Source organism: Canis lupus, chromosome 11 (assembly GCF_048164855.1).
Source record: "Canis lupus baileyi chromosome 11, mCanLup2.hap1, whole genome shotgun sequence".
Lineage (NCBI taxonomy): Eukaryota > Metazoa > Chordata > Mammalia > Carnivora > Canidae > Canis > Canis lupus.
Genome location: NC_132848.1, coordinates 11,508,541 through 11,527,032, shown reverse-complemented (window position 1 = coordinate 11,527,032; position 18,492 = coordinate 11,508,541). Strand labels below are relative to the sequence as shown.

Here is an 18,492-nt window from a genome sequence, read left to right as displayed (position 1 = left end):
TAAAATAATTAATTAAAGTAAAACAATTAAATTAAACTGAATTCTGGGGGAGCCTGGGTGGCTCGGACGCTTGAGCTTCTGGCTCTGCTTTCAGCTCAGGTCATGATCTTGGGGTCTTGGGATCAAACCCCCCCCATTGGGTTCCCCACTCAGTGTGGAGTCTGCTGGGGATTTGCTCTCTCCCTCTGCTCTGCAGCAATCCCCCCTTGCTTGTGCACGTGCACGCTCTATTTCTCTCTCAATAAATAAATTGATAAAATCTTTGGAAAAAAAATAAACCGAGTTCTGTAAACCCAGACTGTAAACCCATTCAAACTGCACTGATAACTTGGTTGGGCAGATTTATCCTCAAAAAAGGAGCACAGAGGGATCCCTGTGTGGCGCAGCGGTTTAGCGCCTGCCTTTGGCCCAGGGCGCGATCCTGGAGACCCAGGATCAAATCCCACATCAGGCTCCTGGTGCATGGAGCCTGCTTCTCCCTCTGCCTGTGTCTCTGCCTCTCTCTCTCTCACTGTGTGCCTATCATAAATAAATAAAAATTAAAAAAAAAAAAAGAAAAAAAAGGAGCACAGAGCGCCTGCATGGCTCAGTTGGGGGGGCATCTGCTTTGGGCTCAGGTCATGATCCTGGGGTGCCGGGATCGAGCCTCACTATGGGGTTCCCTGCTCACTGAGGAGCCTGCTTCTCCCTCTTCCTGCCTCCCATTTGCTATCTTTTACTCTCAAATAAATAAATAAATTTTTTTTTTTAAAAAAAGGAGCACAAAATTCTTTTTCTATAATAGGCTCCACACCCAATGTGGGACTTGAACTCAAGACTCTGAGATTGAGGGTCACATGCTCTACCAACTGAGCCAGCCAGGCACTCCCACAATGTCTTAATGTAAGTGAATTGATGTCTAGAAACAGACATTGCATTGTAATTGCAGTCTTTAAGAGGCATTGATTTTCAAATTTAATGAAGGAGAAAAATACTACAGCTCATATCCTACTGGCTGGTGGGCATCTTCCTCATAAAGGTCCCACTAGCACTACAATTTCCTTGGAACGGATTTTTATATAGAACGCTTGGAATATGAGATGACTTCAGACAATGGAACTAAGTTTTAAATGATTTAGATTTTTATTTTTTTCTGGTTTGATATTAGCAAGTGATCTCAGTGACGAAAAGGATTTATTGGGGGCATGGGGTGATGTGCTAGACGTAGCCCAAGTGAGGTTAAACACCGTCACCATCAACCATCACTGACAAGCACTTACTGTCTCTGGATCTGGGAATACAAAGGGATAAGCCGGATTTGCCCCTCATTGAGCTTAGAGCCTAACTGATGACTTACATGTACATACAAAGAAGACACCAGACATTGGATATTGATGAACAACTGTTTGGACGATATGTACTTTGAGGCGGGGTGCATAGGAAGCCATCCTTAAGAGTTTCTTCACCCCAATAAAAATAAATTTATTTAAAAAAAAAGTTTCTTCACCAATCTCAGTTGTACAATCTGTAAATAGTATCTGGCCCTCACACACAGTAGAATGTATTAAATTGATCTTCCACTACTAAACTGTAATTTTTGTCCTGTATCTCAAGCCTTAGCCCAGAGTCTAACGCAGAGCAGGAATTTTGTGTCTCTGAGTTAAAATACTATCATTTTAACAGTTGTGAGCGGGAATTCCTTATCTACTATAATCCATCACTTATCCTAGACAAATCCTAGGAGGACAACTGCACCCCTGACTGTGAGGTAATTATACAAGCATGACTCAATCCACACCTTCGTACAGGTCTTCTGGGTTATGTTGTTAGAACAGCTACATACCTATAAGACGCTCCATAAGATGCCATTAAAACAGAAAGCAAGTACAGCCAATGTTGTGGTCGTTTCCATGTCGTCAAAACCTAGATCTCTGCCATATACACATCCTGGTTGTAGCTGGCCTTGGCCGGTTCCTTTGGGGAAATCAGTGATAAACCCCTTTCTCTCCATAAGACCTGGGGTGGGGTGGGGGGCGGGAAACGGGACTGGATCCTGAAACAAGATTCAGTCCAAAGCAGCCAAGGAGTCTTGTTTGTTTCAGGACAGAGGGCGAACCATTAAGAGCAGCAGGTGTGACGTTCGCATTGATTTTTCTGGATTTTACTTCTCCAAGAGTCTGGAATGGAGATTTGAGCAGCTCAGACTGGATTTCTATGGATAACCCCCTGGGAGGCTTGGGCCCCACCCTCCCTCCCTCCCTCCAGCCCCTCAAGTCCTTTACCTTTCCAGCTCCTGGGCCTGGGCCTCTCCTTAGGAGAGCTGCCACTTGTCATTGGCAGCTGGTCAGTTCTGGAATGACAGCTGCCCCCCGCCCCCTCCCCGGCCAAAGGGGCAGTGGCAGGAGCAAACATTGCAGCCTGATAAGTCTGATTATGCAGGGGCAAGGGGAAAAAAAAGATCCTATCTTTCTGGGCTTTCTTTTTGTCTTTTTGGAGGTGAAGATGTGGGTGTCATGCAGCCAGGTCCCCACCCCAGGGGGCGGCAGTCGGGGGTCACAGCCCCACAGGGCCGACAGTCGCCCAGTGTCATCCTGAAGGCTGTCAGGAGCCCTTCCCAGGATGTCCCGGGACATCACCAGCCCCCCCCCGCCCCGGGGGGTACCTTCCAGGCTGCTGTCCACCCCGATACAGCGCCGCTGTCCTACTGTGACCACGGGCAGCGACTGACCCTAAAACCTGGTCGGGAGACCCTTGCTGTTGTTGGGGACGGGACTGACCCCTTAGCCCGGGTCCCCTGGCTTCATCGGAGACAAAAGAGGTTCTGCGCTCACGCCCTGCCCGCTCCGCCGGGAGACGGTTTCTGGGGGCGGCGCGGCCATCCCCAAAGTTGCTCTTCCCCTTAGTTGAGGGCGAAGTTAGCGAATCCGGGGCGGCGGAGCCTCCCCTCGGGGCGGGGGTGGGGGTGGGAGGGGGTGCGGGCCAGGACCGGGGAGGGGGGCCGGGAAGGGAGGAGGGCCGGGGAGGGGGAGGGGGAGGGGATGCGGGCCAGAGATGGGGGCAGGGAGGGGGTGAGGGCCGGGGAGGGGGTGCGGGGCCGGGGGGGGGGACCTGGGGAGGGGGCGGGGGTGCGGGCCAGGGAGGAGGACCGGGGAGGGGGTGCGGGGCCGGGGGGGGGGTGCTGGGGAGGGGGAGGGGGTGCGGGCCATGGATGGGGGCCGGGGAGGGGGTGCGGGGCCGGGGCGGGTGCTGGGGAGGGGGAGGGGGTGCGGGCCATGGATGGGGGCCGGGGAGGGGGTGCGGGGCCAGGGAGAGGGGGCCGGGGAGGGGGAGGGGGTGCGGGCCAGGGAGCGGGGCCGGGGAGGGGGAGGAGGTGCGGGGAGGGGGTGCGGCCGGGGAGGGGGTGCGGGCCGGGGAGGCCGGGGAGGGCGGGGAGGGCGGCGAGGGCTCCGCACCCGCGGCTCGGTGCCAGCTCGGCGCGGTACCTGGCGGCAGGCGGGCGGCCCCGGGCGCGCAGGCAGTGAGCGCCCCTTCCCCCTGCCCCCGCCCCTCCCGCCCGCGCCCCCGCCCGCGCCCCCGCCCGCGCCCCCGCCCCCCGCAGCCCCGCGCGCGTCTCGGGGGAGGCTCGGCCGCCCGGCGCCCGGGGAGCCCGCAGCCTCAGTCCTGCCGAGCTTTGTGCGGCGGCGGCGGCGGCGGCCCGGGTCCCACCTGCTGGTGGCGGAGAGACAAGGAAGGGGAAGGAGGCGGAGGCGGAGGCGGAGGCGGAGGAGGAGGGGCGAGGCGGCGGCGCGAGCCCCCAACCCCCGCCCGGCCCGCGCCCCCCGCCCGCGCCCGCGCCCGCCCCCGCCCCCGGGGCTCCGCCGTCCGCCGCTCGGCCTGCGCGCCGCCCCCGCCCCCGCCCCCGCCCCGCCCCGCCCGGCCCGGCCCGGCCTCCCGCGCACGCCGCCGCCGCCGCCGCCAGCCCGGCCTCGGAGCCGCCGCCCGGCGCCGCCTGGATGTGCCCGGGAGCCGCCTGGGCGCCCCGGCCCCGCTGAGCCCCTGAGCCCCTGAGCCCCTGAGCCCCGCCGAGCCCCGGAGCCGGGAGAGCGAGCCCGAGCGCGAGCCGGCGGGCGGACACCATGCCGGGCTGGAAGAAGAACATCCCCATCTGCCTGCAGGCGGAGGAGCAGGAGCGAGGTGAGCGGGCGGCGGGCGGCGGGAGCGGGAGCGGGAGCGGGGTCCGGGCCGCGGCCGCCCCGCCCCTCCCCCCGCGCCCCGACCTGCCCGGCCGCGGGGGAGGGGCGCCCTCCGGGGCCGCGGGGGGGCGAGGCGCCGAGTGGCGGGATTTGGGGGGCGGGGAGGGCGCCGCGGGGGCAGCGGGGGCTCGGGCGGAGACGGGGGCGTGGAGGGCACCCGGCGTCCCGGGGCGGCTCGCACGTGGAGCCCCGCGCGCCTGCCGACGGGTGGGTGCCGGGGGGGTCCTGCGGGGTTTTAAGTGACTTTTCAAACTTTCCTCCTCCCGCGGCCTCCGGCAGGGCTTCGGCGGGGCTGCTGCGCCCGAAGTTGCCGGAGACTGAGCGGGGGGCGCGGGGGCGCGCGGGGGGCGCGGGGGCCCGGGGTGACTTATGCCCTGGCGCAGTCCCCGCTGTCAAGTTGATTCCGCAGGACTGCGGGCTTTTCGTAGTCAGTGTCTGGTTCCTTGGGTGAAGGCGCTGCGGGAGGACCTCGGGTGCCCCCGCCCCGCAGACCGAGCTGGGCGCGCCGCCGCCTCCAGGTGACGCGACCGCAGGAAAGTTGGAGGCCGCCTGCACCTGCCGGGCTCGGGGCCGTCGGGTCACGCCGTGCTGCCGGGATGCTGCAGAGCTTGGCCAGGGAGGCAGCTCGTACCCTGCGGGCGATGCGCCGAGGGCACCAGAACCTCCCCCACGGCACCCCCGGGTGGGCTGGGGGGGCTCGGGAGCTGTGCGCCCGGGCTGCGCTGGCCTCCGGGGGCACCTCGGCCGGCTGGATCCACCAGGGTTGATCACCCCCGCGCCCACCCCCGCTCCTCCCACCCGAGCTGGCCCTGGCTTCGAGGAAAAATGCTTTAGAATTGGCTGTGTTTCAGGATGCTGGGTCTGCATGGGCTGTGGCAACAGTCGATGCCGAGGTTAAATGGTGCCTGCTGGGTGGGTGCCTGGTGGGTGGGTGGGTGGGTGGGGGGTGAGGAAAGCAGGAGGCGGCAAATCTGGTGTGTGGAGAAGGCAGGGTTGTCAAGGGGAGCTTGAATCCAGCAGCTTGATGGGTTGGTGTGGAGGGTGGTTGGGTTACTGGGCATGCCAAAAGTTTCAGGGCGTTTGAAATCCTGCTGACTGCTGAAGAGCCAATGTACGATTTCCAGTTTTTCTCTAGGTGGCACAACCTGTCTTTGGTTTATGTCGTGTTTAATGACTCAGGGAATTCATCCCTTTTTAACCACTTCCTTATTGGGTACGTGCATTCATTTTCCAGCGCCCTTTCCTGGCAGGTGACCTTAGGTTTACCCACTCAAAAGGCTGCCCCTGCTTTAGAGTTACCCTTGCTTTTCCCTTTCGTAAGTCATATCATCTTCCAGGTTGCAAAGAGCGGTACCAATAATTCATAACCAGGTAAAAGCACTAAATGAAAGCACTCTGTCAAACACCGAGGGTCTGTCCTGTCAACTAGATGTCACCATGGACTTGGCGCTAACTGGGCCTGTTTGCTAAAAAACCACTGCAGTACCGCCGACAAGTTTTATCCGAATGCTGAAATGGGTAGATTTTTGGATTGTGACAAAATGTACTTGTATGTCTTTTAGAAATATATGGTAACTTTGCAAGATGATCGCCTAATCTGCTTGGTGCAGAGAAGACTGAATTTCCTCCAGAACATAGAAATCTGAGGCAGAAATTGCGTATTCCACTTTATCTTCTCCCATAGGAGAAATAGGGATGTTTATGACTTGGTGTCTTTTTACACCTTAAGGATTTCTTCTTGCTCATATCATGTGATGCTTTTCTGATTAGTATTGTTTCGGATTTAATTGTGGCATTTCTTGTCGAGGTCTTGATTCGTTGGGAATGCACAAATATATGTGATTTGTTTCTTTTAAAATCTCCTACCTGGTTTTTGTGTCTCAGTTACTTGTGAGTGCACATATATCCGTACATATTTAAATTGATTGAGCTGACTACATGATTTTTAATGCATGTGTCAAAGGACACTGCTTATAATTGGCTTGTATTTTGGAGGGTATTAGTGTAATGAGCAATGTTTTCTATTTGCATTTGTAATCAGCTTGTATTTAGTCCCCCCCACCCACCTTGGAATTTATGACTTTAAAGGATTCAAATAGTATTGAATTAGTTCTCTTTACATATAAACAAATATATTGAACCATCAGGTTGGTCAGGAAAATAATGAACATAAAGGGAACAAGTACATTTTAAATTTTGTCTGGGGATCACATTGGCCAAAATGCTGATTTCTAATATCATTAGATTCTAAGGTTGGTTGTGCTCATACAACCATTGCTTTTTCCACATCCCTCTCTCCCCGCAACTGCAATTTACAGTTAAGCATTGTAAAACCTGTTACGGAGACTACTCTAGCATAACATTTTTTCATGTAGATTTTGTTTAGCTAAATCTCTTCCTGAAACTTAATGCAAATTAAGTTTAATTTAATTAAGTTTAATACAGACTGCTAGCTTCTTTAAGGACCACATATTTGAACAACTATTTCTTAGCATTATTCTTTTTTAAAAAATGCTAATCTCAACTCAAAGATTTAGGGAAACTGCCTTCTTAGTATTATCACATACTAAGAGAGACTTGACCAATCTATAGGATTTCATGCCATACCTACACAGCATTCATAACTTGGGTTCATCTTGAAGGCTTCTGTCAAGATGATGTTGAGTGAACTATTGCTACTGCATGCGATGCTGAGCAGAGAAACCGTAACATATGGGTTGTTGCAGTTAATGCAGTCACTTCTACAATGACATGTTAAGATGCACCCATGTACAATGACATACTATTAAAATTCAGGACACATTTCTCTGTCTTTCCCCTCCCCGGGTTTTCTGCTTGAGCTGATACACCCAATCCATTCAGAAGTCATCTAATACACTTTTGGGTAAATGTTTTAGGAGAAGAGAAATGATACTGAAAACTATTTAATAACCCACTTGAATTAAGTAATGTATTAGTTGTTTTAATCTGCTTATTGGTTTCTCATGTGTAATAGAAATATGACTGTTAAGGAAAGTCTTAGTAATTAATGATGTTTCCTTTGCCTTGTAGCTTCCCTTCTGATTTCTGTGGCTTTGCTTAGTAAATGTTCGCATGTGTATGTGTGTGTGTGTGTCTTCATCAGGGAGGAACGTATACATTTTATATATAGCTCCCTTCCTCCTTGTGTTTCTGTTCTTAAGTTTTGGAGGTATACAGGTAAACTTGAGAACTTCCTTTTGGACTTCTGTAGAAATTATCATGTCTGGGATTTGGCTTCTGTTTTGTTGACTGAGTATTTGGATCTCTTAAGATACAAAGAACTTAATTTTTACAAAATATCTATGAGAAAGCACAGGGGGCTTAAGTGGTGTGCATTATTATTATATCTTTGGTCCATTTCACTTTCCATACCTCAAGGAGATTTGGTGACCTTATTCTATACAACCTACTTATCAAAAATTCCAGTTTGAAATTTGACTTTTGGCTGGGGAGTGCTGTGGGGAAAAGAGAAGAAATCAAAATGCATGGAGAGAATGCTATGTGTTGGGCATGGTGTTGGACACTTAACATGCATTATTTGGTACAATCCTTACCGCATGCCTTTAAGGTAGGTATTATTATTTCCCCTGACAGATGAAGAAACTGATGCTCACAGAATGAAAAAAAAATGCCTGAAGTTATAAAGCCAAGACTTAGGGCACCATTTTCTGAAGAGCTACTTCAAAAAAAGAAGTTAAGTTACATTTTTTGACATGAAATTTTTAGCATTATATATGTATACATACATAACACACACAGACACTTATATAAAACATGGATTTTTTGCATCTAATAAACTGACACTAAATCTTTCATCAAGAATTTGTCAGAAGAATTTTTAGTTTAGTGGGACAAAGCTTCCAAAGTATATTTTGGACATTTGACAAACTAACCAGATAGATTTATTAAACTCTAACAAGAAGGATTGAAATGTCAACATATTTTTAAGGACAATTGTTTGACTGCACTTAAAGATAGTCATTTAAGTGAATGACTTTCCCCACCAATGATTCTATATATATATATATATATATATATATATATATATATATATATATATCTCAAATTGCATAGTTTTCATTCTTTTTCAAAGAGTATTTGCCATGAAGGCAAGAATTAACAAGAATTCGGTATTTTCCCTCACTGCAATGATCGGGGAAACCACTGTATTGTTAATAGCCATTGTGCATTTGCTCTTTTGCCAACATTTTATTTAATTAAAGCCATCCATCTGAACTCTCAGCCTAGCTATCTATTAGAAGGCCCAGTAGCCAGACAAAGGGACTTCAGATAATGCTTTCTTCTGCAGTAACCCGATTGGTTTTTTTTCCACCAAGAAAAAGAAGTATCAACTTAAACTGGAAAAGGATATCATAGTTTTAAAGACTGTTATATTAAATGTTGCATGATGGCTGATGGTTTAGGAACTTAGGATCTGATCAGCTTATTTTTACTTAAATTATGATAATAGTTAAGTAATATAAATAAGAAAGTAATAGTAATCCAAAGTAACATATCTAACCAAATGATTATTCAAATGCAAAAGCAAAACCTGGGTTTGAATCTCTTGTTTTATCTCTTATTAAAGTGTATTGCTTCATAAATTCAAGGGTTTCCTAATAGAATTAGAAAAACCTATCAATACAAATGTCCTTATTCAAGAAACCTGCTCGTTTAGGCATGTCAGTGACCAAACAGTGCTGTCAGTTTTATGGGAAATTTATTGTTTTTTAACTATATATGCTGATTAAAATGCACCTGACCAAATTTCTTACCGCCTTTCATTTCAACAGTGATTAAACTTTAAGCAGCAAATCAGGTGTTGAAAAGAATGTGATGACGTGGTTAGTATCCTAGATGGATTCCTTAGCTCCCACCCAGCACAGTGGTGGACAAGAAGGTACTAGAAGTTGAACAACAGTGGGTTTAAATCTCTTCGGCACTTCTAGCTCTGTGATCTTTTAAGTTCTCAGACCTCTTGTATTCTCTTCTTGAAGATGAGGGCAAATAACATCTACCTCATGGGAGGACTAAATGAATGAACAAATGTGGAATTTATGTATGACAGCACCTTTCATATAGTGCCAGGCTCAGTAATAGCAACTCATTATTTGTATGATATCTTGATACAGATCTGTCGACTTAACACCTCAAGGTGTCCTGCTGAAGAAATGATGACTTTGTATTCTTTAAAAACTTCATAAACTAATAAAAGAAAAAAGCCCAGCATTTTGTGAAAATGTACTAAACGTACATTTTAGTACATTTAGTATGTAAATGTACTAAAACAGAGAACGTTATGAAGGCGAGGTCACTGATATATGTCCTAGTCTGGCTGACACAAAGATGAAGAAGCTCTTAAGGCCACTTTTTTCATACGTTTAGCAAACTTTTATTTACCACTAACTGCTGTGATGAGAAAATCAGGGTTCCCATGTTCAAGGAGATTATTATATATCTATAGTTAGAGAGTTATGGATCTGACGAAGAACTCAATACAGCTTCTCTTCTGGAAAGATTAGTGCTGAGGGAGCAGAGAAGAGGGATTGACTGTGCTGAGGAGGTGCTACAGAGGAAGTGTTAAAAGACTTGAAGGCAGGAGAGGAACATAGAAGGTTGGGCTGGGATGTGAGGGTAGAGATTTCATGCAATGGGCATGGCATGCTCCAAAGCATCATAGAATAGAATATGTCAGGAACCACTGTTGGCTTCTTAAGGGGCTAGATTGTGGGCTTTGACCATGCACATGGAGTGTAGAATATGACTATGCCCTTCCCCATAACGTGGGGAAGCTGGGTGGAGAAGATGAGACGTAGAGGGCCAGATTTAGAAAGAAGTTGTATGTCAGATTGAAGAGTTCAGATTGTCTTCATCAGGCAATGAAATTGGGTCAGTTGAAGGGTTTCTGATAGAGACGTGAAGGGATCAGGTTTATATCTTGGAAAAGTCACCCTGGAGGCGAGGAGAAAACATTGGAAAAGGGAGGGACTTGAGGGGTGGGGTCACTAGGAGGCTATGCCCTGTTTCAGGCCATGCAGAGATACTCAGGAGGGGGACTTGGTATGCAGGTGAAGGTGGGAAACACCACCAGGTGTGGGGGCCATGTAGGTAGTGATTAGAATCAGAGTCGTGTCTTAAAACCCAGTGCCTTAAACCAGAGACTGCTTTCTTTCTACCTCATATTGCCTTTCTTTATTTCCTCTTTAAGTTTATGTAGGGGAAAAAAAATGTAAACACGTTCTGATAGAACAATGTGAAAATCGAGGGCCACCAAAGTGATTGGATCATGGTGAAAGCTTAACGTGCGCTGTTTTTTTTTTAATTATGTAAAATTCATATACTGTCTAATCCTAAAGGAAAAAATAATTATTATCCTGTGCATTAATCTTCTATAACTAATAGGAAATTTTAAGTCATTTACTTATTTATTTATTTATTTATTTATTTATATTTTTTATTTATGATAGGCACACAGTGAGAGAGAGAGGCAGAGACATAGGCAGAGGGAGAAGCAGGCTCCATGCACTGGGAGCCCGACATGGGATTCGATCCCGGGTCCCCAGGATCGTGCCATGGGCCAAAGGCAGGCGCCCAACCGCTGCGCCACCCAGGGATCCCAAGTCATTTTTTTTTAATTGAAAGAAAAGAGTGATAGTTATTATGCTGTGGAAGTGTCTTTCGTAGTAATAGAATTCGGTGGGTTTTTAATATTATTATTTTCTGAAAACAGCTAAATGCTCTTAAATAAAAGTTTAAAAACACTTATTATATGAGACTCAAAATTAGAAAACTGGGATTCGGGGCCTCTTTTAGCCATGCTCCGAATTGTTTGGCCTAGCCACAGACTCCCCTCTGAACCTTCCTTTTCTCCTCTCTGAATTTAGGATGATTCTTGACATGCTGACCTCCTGGGGTTATGTTATGGGGGTGAAAACTGTTATTGTTATAATACAAAGAGGAGAAGTAAAAATCTTAATTCTCAGAGCGCCTTGTTGGCTTAGTCGGTAGAGCATGTGACGCTCTATCTTAGGGTTGTAAGTTTGAGCCCCATGTGGGGTGGAGAGATTACTTAAAAATTAAAAAAAACCTTAATGAAATCTTAATTCTGTCTTCCAAAATGAAACTGTTATGAGGTTTCTCTGTTAGGCTCCCTTTGTTACAAAAGGACTCAAATGATGCGACTAAATTACAACATCTACAAAGCTGCACAGTCTAGACAGCCTCTTTTCTGACTGCCCTTGGAAAAATCCAACTCAGATGCCGAGTAGACCTTGCCACCTGCGCCCTGTTATTCGGTTTCTGCCTCTCTCTCCAGTCCAGGCTTCTGATCTCAACCCGATATCCAAGGGACCCTCACTTCTCAAATTGAAATCATGTACAGAACCTTTTTACGGGAGAAAAAATGTCTTGCAGGTCTCTATTGCTGACTTCATTTTTATTATGCTACTTAAATATATACTGACATAAAACTAGGTGTAAACTCCTGATGCTTATGGCTCTCGTACAACCACAGAACCAAAGCACATTTTACGGATGAAATACAAACAAAACTACTAAAAAATCAATAACTTTCAAATTAACGACATTTATTTCATGTGACTTGATATTGTTTGCCTGAAACTAAATCTGCTCTTGGAGTGTGAATATGGTACTTGCCGCTGTGGAAAGTAACATCGTCACATGCTGCCGTGGAAAGTTCTAGCTTCACTTTTTTTTTTTTTTCTGGCTGAACTCTTTTGGAACCGTGGTTTTAACAACCTGTTGTCCCTTGTTCTTTCCTGGGCATGAACACATCATTTACATGTGAAGTCCTCCATTCTTATTGGTCTGTTTTAAATATTTAAAAAATTTTTTAAATTTTTTAATATTTTAAAAAATATTAAGTCCTTCATTCTTATTGGTGATCCTAAATATAGTTAGTAGCAATATTAGGCTGCATGCTTATCTACTTTAGTGCTTTTTAATTTTTTTTTTAATTTATTTTTTGGGATGCCTGGGTTGCTCAGTGGTTGAGTGTCTTTGGCTCAGGGCGTGATTCTGGAGTCCCTCGTGCATGGAGCCTGCTTCTCCCTCTGCCTCTGCCTCTGTCCCTCTCTCTCTCTCTGTGTGTGTGTGTGTCTCTCATGAATAAATAAACAAATAAATAAATAAAATCTTTAAAAAAGTTACAAAGTAAACATTTATTTACTTATTTGAGAGAGGGAGAGAGAGAGAGCACATGTGCACAACTGGGTGGAGGGGTAGAAGGAGAGGGGTTGGGGGAGAGAGAGAGCTCAGTCTCACAACCCTGAGATCATGACCTGAGCTGAAACCAAGAATCAGACGCCTAACCACCTGGGCCATCCAGGTGCCTCCCTATGTTAGTGCTTCCTAAGTTATTCCTGGTGAAGGAGTTTTTTCTTTTTTTTTTTTTTCTCTTCTTTTCATTTTTCTTTTCTCTTCTCTTCTTTTCTTTTTCTTTTCTTTTCTTTTCTTTTCTTTTCTTTTCTTTTCTTTTCTTTTCTTTTCTTTCTTTTCTTTCTTTTTCTTTTTTAATCCTATTCTCTTATGTGGTCCTATATAGCACAGTGAGTGTACTGTGTCTCACCTGAGTCTCACCAAACCTGTATTTGTCTATACCCTGTTCAGTGAGATGAGCTCGTTAATCCCAGACTTGGACGTTGGAGCAATGCCAGATTGCTATATGAATTTCTAAACACCTATCTTCATTTTCAGCAGTTATCTAACCATGGACAGGTAATAAACAGTTTCCTGATCGGCACTGATCACAGACCAAACACTTGGAACACTACTAGTTTAGAATATGTTTATGTAGCTGGGGTTGGGGAGAAAGGTTCAGAAGGATGGAAGAAATGTGTGTGTGTAAAAATGTACACACTACCTTTAAGATATGTAAATGAAACAATTTATTTTCTATAGTTGCTCGCACCTTGCCTTTGAGATCCCATCCATATGGAAGATGGAAAACACCTGATCGTATTAATTAAGAGCATATTAGTCTTCAGCTTAAAAACTTCAGTTTGGTCATTGCTCTCATTTCTCAAGGGGTTTCTCCTCCCTCATTCTCTGAAGGGGAAAGCTTAGTATCTCCATGGCCCTGGGTGAAGGGCATTTTATTCATTGTGTGACCCGCACTGTGTCCATTGCTCTAGACTTGGCATGCTCGGTGACTGGGCGTTGTGCCCTGGTCTCCACTGAAATGAGACTGTTCCCATTTGGTCTTTGAATGTCCTCCTGGCAGCTGATTTGGACTTCCTGGACCTTGCCATTGTATCTACTTGTGAGATCCTTGTAGCCTGTGACCTTCTTGTCAAAACTAAGCCTTTTCTAGGTACCAGTCCCGTCAGCATTTCTGTATCCCTCCTGGGAGCCAGCAAGCACTTAACTCTTTCCCTTGAAACATGATGGAGTTTGTGGGATCTTGGGAAAGGTGCCCTCATCTGGACCTGTCTTACAGTACCTTCTGCAGACATCACCATTGGATTGCTCCAGTGCCATGTTGAATGTGCCGGTGCCAAATAACCATCATGCTAGGTGATGAGGGTCATTGGTCAAAATGTGCACAGTGCCCGCAAAACCACACAGGCATTAGTTTTTCTCTCCTTTTGCACTTGTCAAGGAGTTTTCAATCCTTGCAGGGTATTGGACACTTCTATCTGATCCTGTGTCCTACCCTTTCCTGTTTTTTTTTCCCCATTCTCTACCCTTTCCTGTTTTTTTTTTCCCCATTCTCTACCTTTCCCCATTCTCTACCCTTACCTGTTTTTTTTTCCCCATTCTCTGCTGTACCAGATATCTGGAGTGGCTTCAGTGACTTGAAGACTTAAAACTAGAAGGGACAGGAAACAGGAGGGCAAATGAATGATCACAGGGAACAGTCCTGTTTCTATTTTAGGTGGACATCTCTTCCTAAGATCTGAACGTCAGACAAGAAAGAAAAAACAGTCCAGGGATGATGTAGCTGGAAGCGGGCGAGTAATTTGACCAGTACCTTCTGTTGGTCTACCTTGTAAGCACACCTCTCTCACTTAATAGCTTTACTAGAAATCTGCCCTTTATATTGCATCACCCAAAGTGTGAACATGAGAACTGACAGATTTCTTCTCAAGACTGGGAGTGTAATTTCAATGTGCATTAACCATTAGATGTTGATGTGTTTTAAAGGCTTACTTTATATTTCGAATAAAGATGTGTAGAAGACATCAGTAGGTATGCTTGAGACTTCTTTGGAATTAATGTTAGAATTATTATCTTGCTAAGTATTTATTTTGTCTTCACAGTTGTTGAATATAGCAGACAATATGAAAAATTGACAGCATAAATTAGTAAAGCCTATGTTTCTGTAGATACAGTTCATTATTTGAGAAAAAGTTGAGGAATATAGATTTTACTTTAGTATATTAAACAACAACAACAAAATGGTAAGAAATCACATAGGTGAGTATTCAGGTAATAACGTAGTACTTATTTGTTCTTTTCTTCTGATATATATACTGTGAACAGTTTTCCCCCTTGATATCTTCTAATGTCAAGTATTTATAACTCCAATTACTGATATTCATAAATTCCATGACAAAGACTGAGCTGGGTGCGCTGATATGCTCATGAAGTCACACTTTGACAGTCAGACGGATTTCTACATTGCCCTCTTCAGAACTGTCAAGATTGTTGACTAGAGGAGAATGGTATTTAAAATTAGATTTTTCAGATGAATGCAAGTGTATCTTTTTAAATGTATAATTTTCTAGTATGTGCAGGGCACATTTTCATTAAATGAAAACCTTGAACAAAGCAATATAAATTTAGTTTTTTTGGTGTGTGTGTGTGTGTGTGTGTTACTGTTTCACTTTTTCCCCTTATAATTTTAGTTAGAATAAGAATTTGCCAGGCTAGAATCAGACACCTGTAGTGCTGCTGCATCTGCTGAGAAAGCACCTCATCTGGCTTTGTTCGTGAACTTGAATGCTGATACATCATGCGTGTGTGTGTGTGTGTGTGTAAAAGCCCTACCAATGAAGAGTAGTCTTATTTTCCCATCAACAATGTATATTATTATTGGGTGTGATCTGGGCTCTGAATTCAATGACTTCATTTATTCAAAACCCTACCCTTTCAGCCTCTACTCATCATACTGAAAAAGGCAGGAGGACAGTGTCTTAGTCTTCTTGGGATTTCGTAACAAAATACCACAGACTGGGTGGCTTAAACAACAGAAGTCTTTGTTTTTTTTTTTCCTCCCTGTTCTGGAGGCTAGAAGTCCTTGATCCAGGTGTCTTGTGTTTCTGGTGGCAGCTCTCTCCTTGGGTTGCCAACAGCGACCTTCCCACTGTGTGTGCTCACATGGCTGTTCCGTGGAGTATGCATGAGGTAGAGTGCAAGAGGTGGAGAGAACTCTGTCCTGTGTCTTCATATAAAGACACTAATCCTGTGGGATCAGGGCCCCACCTTTATGATGTCATCTAACCTTAATTCCTTCCTTAGAGGCCCCCTCTCCAAATACAGCCATGCTGGGGGTAAGGACTTCAACATGGGGACACAGACATTCAGTCCATAACAGGCAGGAACAGGAAATTCGTCAATGGTTTATATAATGTTCCTATACATTTCATCTTTCGGCATCTGGAAACTGCTCCTTTGGAATAGGAGATGGTATACTTAGAAGATGGCTTTAAAATACAGCCTCCAGTTTTTTTTGAACAGTTTCCCCATTGAGTGTCTGTCTGTGTTTCCTCCACTTGACTCTGGGGCAGGCTCGTAGTTGCATTAACCAGTAGGGCCTGCTGGACTGGATGCCGTTGCCTTCTGAGGCTGGGGTCTAACAGACCATGTAGCCTCCCCCTTGTTGGCTGGAGCACTTGTGTTTGGAGCTCTGGGCCACCTCCTGGCTCTTCTGCCTCTGAGGAGGTCACCACACTGTGAGAAAGTCCGTGCAGTTGGAGAGGCCGCACTCTGGTTGGCAACCCTGGTCTTCGGTCTCCCTGGCCTAGGCACCAGACATGTGAGTAGGGGAACCTTTAGTTGATTTGAGCCCTTGGTTGTTGAGTGCGCTGGCCTTTGAGTCTTCCTCGCTGGGGCCCCAGACCACCCTGGAACCGTCGCAAGCCATTCTCTCCATGTCATGTCTGAATTCCTGACCCTGCAGATGCTATCAGCATAATTAAATGGTTCTGAAAAGGCAGCTAAGTTTCGGGGTAGTTTGTGACATGGCAATAGTAAGTGGAACAGATGCCGTATGGCCCCTTTTTGGATCCCTCACCTGCTGTTCTATCACACTCTCTGGAACTCTTTGTTTATCATCAGCAAAGCCCTTTCTGGCCTCAGCCTCTCGGTGAACTTCCCCCTGCACTTTCTTGATGTAACTGAAACGTGGCTTTGCGTGTCAGGGCGTTCCTTCTTTTGTGCCCACTCATGGGGTGGTAGTTTTCATTCGCAGGCTCCTGGAGAAGGTTCTAGAAGGTCCTCTCTGGCCTTCTTTGCCATTTCCAGCCTGTCTTCCTTCCTCCGCTCTAAGACTTCCTGAGTTTGGATCTCCTCCACTGCACCCTACAAACCGCAGTCCCTCCCTGCTGCAGTCACCTCCCTGCGCGGGGTGACCATTTTCACTCCTGGCTCACTGCCACTTGTTCCAGTACTATTTCTGTCACGGTTCTTGTGATTTTAATATTCATTTAAATTGTCCCTCTCGTTCCCTGGTTTCTCCATTCGGTGTCCTTCTCTCTTTCGCTTGTGTGGCCACCACTGTGCCTTGGCTTCTCGCTTCTGTGGCCACATCCCAGGCCCGCTGTTCTCACCAGGTCCAGTGGCCTCTGCGGCCTCTAAGACCTTTTCAGAGTCTGTGAGGTCAAAACTATTTCCATAATAACACGAAGACATTATTTGCCTTTTTAATTTCCTTGTCTTGGGAGAGCCCAGTGTAATTTTCCAGAAGCTGCGTGATGTGATGAACATCTTCATTCTGGCAGCTCATGGAACGCATGTTGCATATTCTTGTGTTTAAATTTTTTTCTGGTTTAATATTAATATGGTAAATTTTAGTAGACATAACTCTCATAACCAAGAACTTTTTTTTCTTTTTTCTTTTTTTAAAGATTTTATTTGAGGGTGCCTGGGTTGCTCAGTTGGTTGAGCGTCTGCCTTTGGCTTGGGTTGTGATCCCAGGTCCCGGGATCGAGTCCCCATATCCATTGGGCTCCCTGCTCAGTGGGAATGCCTGTTTCTCTCTCTCCCTCTGTCTGCTGCTCCCTCTGCTTGTGCAAGAGCTCTCTCTCTCTGACAAATAAATAAAAAATCTTAAAAAAAAAAACAAACAAACAAACCAAAACTCCACTTGCTGCCACTCTAGTTTATTCCTTGCAATTTAATGTGGTTGGAGAAAAACGCTCTGTCAAGCTGACTGGTTTCGCTTTAATTTTGTGATCACTAATCCTCAGTGGGCCATTGGTGCTGCCGGCTTATCAGGCTGCATGTGTTGGTTAGTTCATTCATGCCTCTGCCCTCCTAGATGGCTGATGCCTCCTACTCATTCTCATTTCCTCGAATCTTCAACACCTCCTCTTCCATTCTCCCCCTCAGCTGAAAACTTTGCTTCCTCTTTTGCTTGAAAAATAGAAGCAAATAGAAGAGAATTTCTGACTGTGTCTTTACTCCTGTTACTATGGTTGAACTCTGTGCTGCTGTGCAAGGCCGGCGCCCTACTGTGCACAGGATCCCATTCCCTCTTGCCCACTCCAGGACACGGCTCTCTCTTCTCTCCAGCATTCTCCCCTCTGTTCATGCTCTCAGTCTCCCTCTCTGCCGCATTATCGCCATTCCCCATACATCGGGGATGGTACGTCACCTACTTTTTCACCTCTTTTGACTCTCAGTCCCTCCAGTTACCATTACAACTTTTTCCTCCCCTTAATACCAAATCCCTTGAGAGATGTCTCTAAACTCACTCTTAATACTTCTTTATTCTCTCGTGAACCTAGTCCAACCCAGTTTCGGTGCCCTGTCCTATCTTCTACTACCAAGATAACCAGTGACCTCTATTTTGTTAAATCCATTAGCCAGTTCTCAGTCACATATCACTTGACCAGTCAGTAGAATCTGAGGTAACTAACTACTGCCGTCCTGGAAATACTTCATTCACGGGATCGTTGGGCTTTCACATTGTCCTACTTTTCCTCCTGCCTCATTAGCTACTCCCTTCGTGGTCTCTTTAGGTGTTTTTTCCTCAGCTCCTTGATGCCGGAATATTGGAGTGCACCAGGGTTTGGTT

At 46.4% G+C, this 18,492-nt stretch overlaps 1 protein-coding gene and 1 long non-coding RNA gene across 3 annotated transcripts in view; one reads left to right on the top strand and one right to left on the bottom strand.

Annotated features, from left to right (window-relative positions):
* Window positions 1–976: 976 nt before the first annotated feature.
* LOC140642136 (uncharacterized) lies at window positions 977–2,913 on the bottom strand. The gene is made up of 3 exons (XR_012038685.1): window positions 2,262–2,913; window positions 1,823–2,156; window positions 977–1,270 (listed from the first exon to the last, which is right to left on the bottom strand). It is a non-coding gene; the product is annotated as an uncharacterized lncRNA (long non-coding RNA).
* A 1,078-nt stretch (window positions 2,914–3,991) lies between these two features.
* GRIP1 (glutamate receptor interacting protein 1) overlaps window positions 3,992–18,492 on the top strand; it is a 658,587-nt gene continuing 644,086 nt past the window's right edge. For both annotated transcript variants that reach the window (XM_072843166.1, XM_072843164.1), the window contains exon 1: window positions 3,992–4,152. In XM_072843166.1, the coding sequence (XP_072699267.1) occupies window positions 4,095–4,152 (58 nt within the window). In that variant the 5' untranslated portion in view covers window positions 3,992–4,094. The remainder of the gene's footprint in view (window positions 4,153–18,492) is intronic.